The sequence below is a fragment of the Rosa rugosa genome, chromosome 7 (genome assembly GCF_958449725.1).
Source record: "Rosa rugosa chromosome 7, drRosRugo1.1, whole genome shotgun sequence".
In the NCBI taxonomy this organism is placed as follows: Eukaryota; Viridiplantae; Streptophyta; class Magnoliopsida; order Rosales; family Rosaceae; genus Rosa; species Rosa rugosa.
In genome coordinates this window covers 19,578,502-19,586,011 of record NC_084826.1, presented here as the reverse complement: position 1 = coordinate 19,586,011, position 7,510 = coordinate 19,578,502, and the positions used below count along the sequence as shown (strand labels likewise).

The window sequence follows — 7,510 nt, the reverse complement described above, 5'->3', positions numbered from 1 at the left end:
TTCTGACGGTGCATTAGAACCAATTGTATACGTAACCTACCTTACTAAAGATGAGCTGTTTAAATAATCAAAAAAAAAAAAAAAAAAAAAGATGAGCTGTTTAGTTCATCAAAAAGAAAAAGAAAAAGATTGGGCTTAGTTATAGCTCAATCACATAGAAGTCTAAGCCCAATTTGCACCAATATTAAGTTAATTGTTTTAGAATGAGAGATTTGAGAGAGATTGATGAGAGAATTGTGTATTTTATTATTGAGATAGGGCTCCTATTATATAAGGATTACAAAGTACATGTTCTAATGATACAAGGAAAACTAATCCGAATAGGACTAGGAATTCTAGAATTTTCTCTCCTATTACAAACATGAAACTAATCCTAGTTTGAATAGGCACACATATGTCGATTTCCTTCAACACTCCCCCTTGTGCCGCTCAAACTTGGTGGTGACGCTTCATCTGTTGCCTCGTTAAAAACCTTGCTCGAGTGAAAAACCCTGTGGGACAAAAACTACCTCGAGGAGGAGAAAAAGAGTACAACACGTCCTTCACTCTTCGAGATCGAACATGTAGACATCATACCTCCCCCTGATGTCGATATCTCCCCCTGATTGCTACGATCATGGGAGTTCGGATAACTTTTTCAATCCGATACTCTTCACATGTTTCTCGAAGGTGGATTTAGGTAACGACTTAGTGAATAAGTCCACTACATTATCCTCTGATAGGATTTGATTTACTTCAATCTTTAGAAGTGATTGTTGGTGCTGATTATAAAAGAACTTTGGCGATATATGCTTGGTGTTGTCGCCCTTGATGAAACCTAACTTCATTTGCTCAATACAAGCTGCATTATCCTCATAAATGCATGTAGGTTCATCCGTGGTAGACTTCAAACCACAACTTCCTCGAATATGTCTAATTACAAATCTTAGCCATATACATTCACGCACGGCTTCATGTAGAACAATAATCTCTGCATGATTTGAGGAAGTAGCAATAAGGGTTTGTTTTGTAGACCTCCAAGATATCGCAGTGCTTTGCATGGTAAAGACATAACCCGTTTGGGAGTGACCTTTGTGAGGGTCAAAGAGGTACCCCTGCATCAGCAAAACCCATCAAAACATCTTTGTCGTTTTGATGGAGGGAAGGAGGAGGGCGCCGGCCACCATGGACGGTGGCGGCAACATGGCCGGCGGTTTCTCTATGGACGGCAGCAACTTGCCTCATGGGGTCTGATCCCAATTTTCCATCATTCCTCTTCTCTCTGTAGGGATAAAATAGGCTCATATCAATCGTACCTTTCAAGTATCGAAAGATTGTCTTTACACCAATCCAATGGCGGCGTGTTGGCGCAGAACTATGTCTAGCTAACAAGTTCACTGCGAATGAGATGTCCGGTCTTATGCATTGAGCTAAGTACAATAATGTACCTATTGCACTTAAATAAGGCACCGCGGCCTCTAATAACTCTTCGTCCTTATCCTTTGGACGAAACGGATCTTTTCCGGGCTCAAGACTTCGGCCAATCATGGGAGTACTCACAGGCTTTGCTTTATCTTCATTAAAGCGCCTTAAAATTTTCTGAGTATATGCAGACTGATGGATCAAAATCCCATCACTACGGTGCTCGAGTTCTAAACCGAGACAAAACCGTGTTTTCCCAAGATCTTTCATCTCAAATTTGGATTTCAAATATTTAGTAGTTTCATTGAACTCATCTAGAGTTCCAATTAGGTTCACGTCATCGACAAAAACTGCTACGATTGCAAATCCGGAACTTGTTCTTTTAATGAACACGCATGGGCATATTTCATTATTAATATATCCCTTCCCAATCAAGTAGTCACTTAGACGGTTATACCACATCCGCTCGGATTGTTTTAATCCATATAGTGAGCGTTTTAATCTTATTGAAAACGCGCTCCGTGGTTTTGAGCCACTTGGTCATATATCTTGGTCTGATTATTACACTTTTGTAGACCAGCGAGCGACTTTTCAACCACCTAGAGTCTCTTTTTGAATATAGATGAAGTTGACATTCATATGTATTTATAGGTAATTCAAATAAATTAACTCTTTCAAACAAAATATATTTTCCCGGATATCCGCAATATTTTCGATATCTCCCTTTTTCAAAGTTCTGATAGATATGTAGATAAATATATTTTAATCCTTGGTGACAACAGAGAGATTCATAATTTTCTTTTCAATTTGTTAGAAGGGCAAAATAGGAATTTAAAATGTTGAAATATAAAAGGAGATCCAAATAACCATATGAGAGGGATGAATATATCTCGTATTAATCAAGAAAACTGGAAGCAACCATTTTGCAAACTTTTCTCTCTGAAGAGCTCCAAGAAACCCGGAGTGCCCTAGTTTCGGGGTTTTGAGAAATTCTACTCGTCCGGCGGCGCTCGAGGTCGGTGCAGGTTCGCCTCGCCACTATTGGGTCGCTGCCGGACGGGTGTTGAATCCTATTTGCTCGGGAAGTTCAGAAAGAGGAGTCGGGCTCAAGGTGTTGGACGGGGAAGGATGGTTTCCAGACGAAGTCTTTCGGGGTGTTCGCGTCGCGTTGTGCAGTGATAGGATCGACTCCGGCGTGGGCTCTGCGGCGGCACGGTTTCTGATCGGTTGAGCGGCGGTGAGGATCTGGAGGATCCGGGTGGCTTGTGATGCTGGTGGAGTGTGCGACGAGGTCGAGTGGTGACAGTGGTATGCTGGGTCGGGCCGACGAGGCTTGGTTGACCGTGGTCGGAGCGGCAAGGTACGGCGGACACGTGGTGGAAGCAGCCGGCGCTGCACGGACGCGAAGAAGGTGAAGTTTGGGCCGGTTCCAAATCCTGCTGGGCCTTGTGTTGTTGGGCTTCTCTTTTTGGGCTACCCTACTGAGCCTTTAATTGGGCTAGGGCTTTGGCCCTTGGCCCAACTCTATGTTTATGGCTTTTTAGTCTATTTACAATAATTTTCTTGTATTAGGAATCTAGATCTCTAGCGCCTCCGGCGTAGTACCAAAGGAGGATCTCCGCTACCTCTACGGTCTGAAATGTATAATGAGTGGGTCTATTTCTACGTACCATTGTGGGTACTACCACTACCTCCTTGTCTGTCTATGTCCTTAAATGACAACGGCAGGGTATGTAATGGCCTATTCTGGCTTGTGATGAATATACTATTTCGCCTCGTGGGCTTGATTAAAAAAAAAATGAGAGGTATGAATATAAGCATTCATTATCATTCTCCCAAAAAAAGAAAGAAAAAAAAAAACCTCCATATATCACTCTAGCCCAAAATGGTACTATCCAACAAATAGCCCAACAAAGATCATAAAAGACAAGGAAGGACCCATCTACACCCAGATTATACTTCTTATGAAAGCAGTTGCATTCAACAACAAAATTTTATTTCAACAAACTCATACGGTCATACCATTCTGGTGACTGCTAATCTCTTGGATTTTCTATTTGCTCACCCAATACGTCATCATCTCCTCGACATTCTATTTTCCTCACCCAGTACGTCACCCCCAGCCCAAACCTCATACTTCACATCAATCTGTCGCTCACATTTTACTACTCGAACTGCATTAAGCTTCAACACCAAAACCATCAGTTAAGAATCTGCAACAAAGAAGATAGTGATGTCTAACGCGCAAGAACACCCCAAGAAGGCATTTGGATGGGCTGCAAGAGATTCATATGGTGTTCTCTCTCCCTTCAGTTTCTCCAGAAGGTAGATTGTCAACTAGTTCAACACTTCTTTGTTCTTCCTCTTCAGATTAAACCATAGTACATGTTTGTTTTATATTTCTAAAGTTCAACAGATTTGATTGCAGGGAAACCGGAGAGAAAGACGTGACATTCAAAGTGTTGTACTGTGGGATTTTCCATTCGGACCTTCACATGATCAAAAATGAATGGGGCTTCTCTACCTATCCTCTGGTTCCCGGGTACGTTCGACCTTTTCCTGCACACTCTTTACTACTTACTAGTATAACTAGTAAAGGTGTTTACCATTTTCTTAATGCTTGAATTATGAACCTCTTCAGTAATCTAATATGAACACAATTCGGCAATGCAGGCATGAGATTGTCAGTGAAGTGACGGAAGTAGGGAGCAATGTACAAAAATTCAAAGTTGGAGACAAAGTCGGTGTTGGATGCATGGTGGGAGCTTGCCGATCTTGTGATAGTTGTACCGACCACCTTGAGAACTACTGCCCCAAACAAATACTCACGTATGGTATGAAGTACTACGATGGAACCACCACCTATGGCGGTTACTCTGACATTACGGTGGCCGATGAGGACTTCGTAGTCCGTATCCCGAACAACCTACCCCTTGATTGTGCTGCTCCCCTCCTATGTGCCGGAATCACAACCTACAACCCGTTGAGATATTTTGGACTTGACAAGCCCGGCATGCATGTGGGTGTGGTTGGCCTAGGCGGTTTAGGCCACGTTGCGGTGAAGTTTGCCAAGGCAATGGGAGTGAAGGTTACAGTGATCAGTACGTCCCCTAATAAGAAGGAGGAAGCTGTTAAACACCTAGGTGCTGATTCGTTTTTGGTTAGTCGTGACCAAGATCAAATGCAGGTAATTATTCGAACAAGTTACATCTTTTACGACTTTTAAGTGGATTATTCAATGAACAAGTTACTGTTACTTAATGTTTGTTTCATTGATTAATTTGTAGGCTGCCATGGTACCATGGATGGGATCATTGACACAGTTTCTGCACAACATCCTCTCTTGCCTTTGATTGGTTTGTTGAAGTCTCATGGAAAGCTTGTTATGGTTGGTGCACCAGAAAAGCCTCTTGAGCTTCTGGTTTTTCCTTTACTCATGGGTAAGCATGTAACGACGAGTAGTTGGCTTTACCTGTTATATTTTGCATTGTAGGATTATTAACAGAGCTTAATGTAATGTTCGAATTAACAGGAAGGAAGATGGTAGCTGGTAGCGGCATTGGAGGTATGAAGGAGACACAAGAGATGATCGATTTTGCAGCTAAGCACAACATAACAGCAGACATCGAGGTTATCCCAATTGACTACTTGAACACTGCCATGGAGCGCCTTGCCAAAGCAGACGTCAGATACCGTTTTGTCATTGACATTGGAAACACACTAAAGGCTAGCTCTTAAATTCTACAACCCAGACTGTGTCGTTGAAGAAACAAGAACAGAAGTAGAGACTGATTTGTTGTTTGCTACATTCATTCTTTTTCTTCTTTTAAACTCTCTTATCTTCATCACATTATAAGCAGAATGTAATGTGATGATTCGAAATAAATGATTACATGAATAATTTACTGCCTTCTTTTAATGATTTGAAATAAATGAATATTTGAATAATTACTGCCTTCTTTTGTAATGTTGTTTTGCTATATAATCACTTCAAACTGTTTTGCTATATCTCTAATCCCTACTCCTAATGTAAATTCATCAAAAACCAAAATTAAGAACTGAAAACTAATATCTGATACAAAAATACATGGATTTATCAGCAATGATGGCTGACTTTAAGATTTAACTCTAAAGGCTGAATTTCTGCTCTATCACAATGTCATGAACTAAAATTCAAGAGATTTAGTTTTAGAGAACCCGGAACAACTATCAGAAGTGCCATATGAACTCCCACTAGAATAATCGATAGGGGTCTGGTTTAGACATTCTAAAACCAAATACCTCCGCTTTTGCAGCTCTATTGAGAAGGTTGTTGCCTCAAGAATGACAGGAACCTGTGCAGTAGAAATTATTAGTGACATTAAAAAGACATATTAAGCAAAACAGAGTATACACTCAAATAAACAAAATGTATGATTTCAAATAAATAATTTCATCCTGATTTTATTGTTATAGTATAACTTTCTAAGTTTCTCCCAGTTTTTCTTGTACTTTTGTTCTTTTGATCAATGATCGATTGAACTTGCTAGTTGTTTAGTAAAACTCTACTTGCATCCAACACCAAGTTCCAAAGAAGAAGGCCCAGTTTGTTTACGAGCTTCTTGTTTGGATCCAAAATAAACATTTTGGCCTGACAAGGCGTGTCTTGGAGAAATTGAGGCGTGTCTTGGAGAAATTGAGCCAATGTCAGTGGCTCAAGCTATATATTGTCGACAAGCTCGAAATATATATTTAGAGGCTAAATAAAGACTACTATGGAAGCATGGAAGCATGAAAAATTAACTTTAGCATATTTTCCTACTTCGGCTAGAAAAAACCGAGCTAGACAAGGAAGGAGGGGTGGCAGACTGACCAAATGAACTTGAAATGAGCTGAAACTCTGCAGATCCATTCTAGACAGCCCAAGGATAATTTCTTATGAAGAGTGCCAGAGATGTTTTTGAGTGGAAGACCTTCAAACAATCAGTCCAATCTTTTGCAGAAGCAAAACTGGAAAACTGGACCTGTAAGAGGTCCAGCAGCGTTTTCGGCCCAACCACTATACCAAAAATTCTGAAATTTTTCCAGGGTGATCTACACTCATAATGGAACATTTTTTATGAAGAGGTCATAGTGAAAGTTGGAATTCTTGTTGGAGAAATAATTGAAGGAATAAAGGGGCAGAAACTGACCTAAAACCAGCTCAATATTCACATGTTCATGTTTCCTACCCACATGAAGAAAGCTAGATGCTTTTCTTCTTTTCCTTGGATATATTTTTCAAGACAATCTCTTTAATAGATCATCATCACTTCCATGTTGTTGCACCTTCATGCCTTGCTTTCATTTCATCATTTCTCTATCTTTTCCATATTTTACAAATCACTTTCATATTCCACTTTCATTATTTTTCTTCCACTCATCATTTCACTCTTCTTTTTCTTCCCTATATAAACACCTTCTCTTCTCATTCTAAAACACACATTCACAACACAACAACAACATCTCTAAGATGATCTAAGTTCTCTCTAGAGCAAACCTCTCTAAGAGCAACTCCTCTTCCTCTCCTTTTCTTTCTCTTAGCGGTGATCTCACTCCTAGTCCTAGTCTTCTCAGAAGCCGACTTTCAGTGCCACCAAACCCTCTGTCAACGTGCTTCGGTCCTAGTCTCCTCGGGAGCCGACGGTAGTGCCGCGACCACAACGGTTACTGAACCAGCTAAGCAAGGGTAACGCCCTAGCAACCCAGCCAAGCTAAAGTCACGCTTTAGCAAGATCTCAACACTTCCCGGTGATGTCGCTCTGCTCGATCTACAATATTGAGTATCGATTGTGTTAACAAGAAGAAAATTCAGCAAAGTCCTCACCACGAGGCAGAAAGAATCCCCACGACGAGGTTGGTGCTCTCCTCGTCTACAATTGCTTGATAGAAGTCAGGTCAAGGGACACCCCCGACGACCGCACCCGAACGGTGCTGGCACGCCCGCGCAGAAAAGAGACTGTTGACCAGCTGCAGCAAAATTGGAGCCAAACATTTTGGCACGCCCAGTGGGATAAGGTTAGAATTTTTCAACCACCGGGCTTCAAAACAAACATTTTGGCACGCCCGGTGGGACAAGGTTAGAATTTTT

General features: G+C 41.1%; 1 protein-coding gene across 1 annotated transcript; it reads left to right on the top strand.

Annotated features, from left to right (window-relative positions):
- Window positions 1–3,625: 3,625 nt before the first annotated feature.
- LOC133722530 (probable mannitol dehydrogenase) lies at window positions 3,626–5,139 on the top strand. The gene is made up of 5 exons (XM_062149412.1): window positions 3,626–3,726; window positions 3,830–3,943; window positions 4,075–4,604; window positions 4,689–4,841; window positions 4,934–5,139. The coding sequence occupies exons 1-5, from the start codon at window positions 3,635–3,637 to the stop codon at window positions 5,137–5,139; spliced, it is 1,095 nt and encodes a 364-aa protein (XP_062005396.1). The 5' UTR covers window positions 3,626–3,634.
- Window positions 5,140–7,510: the final 2,371 nt, after the last annotated feature.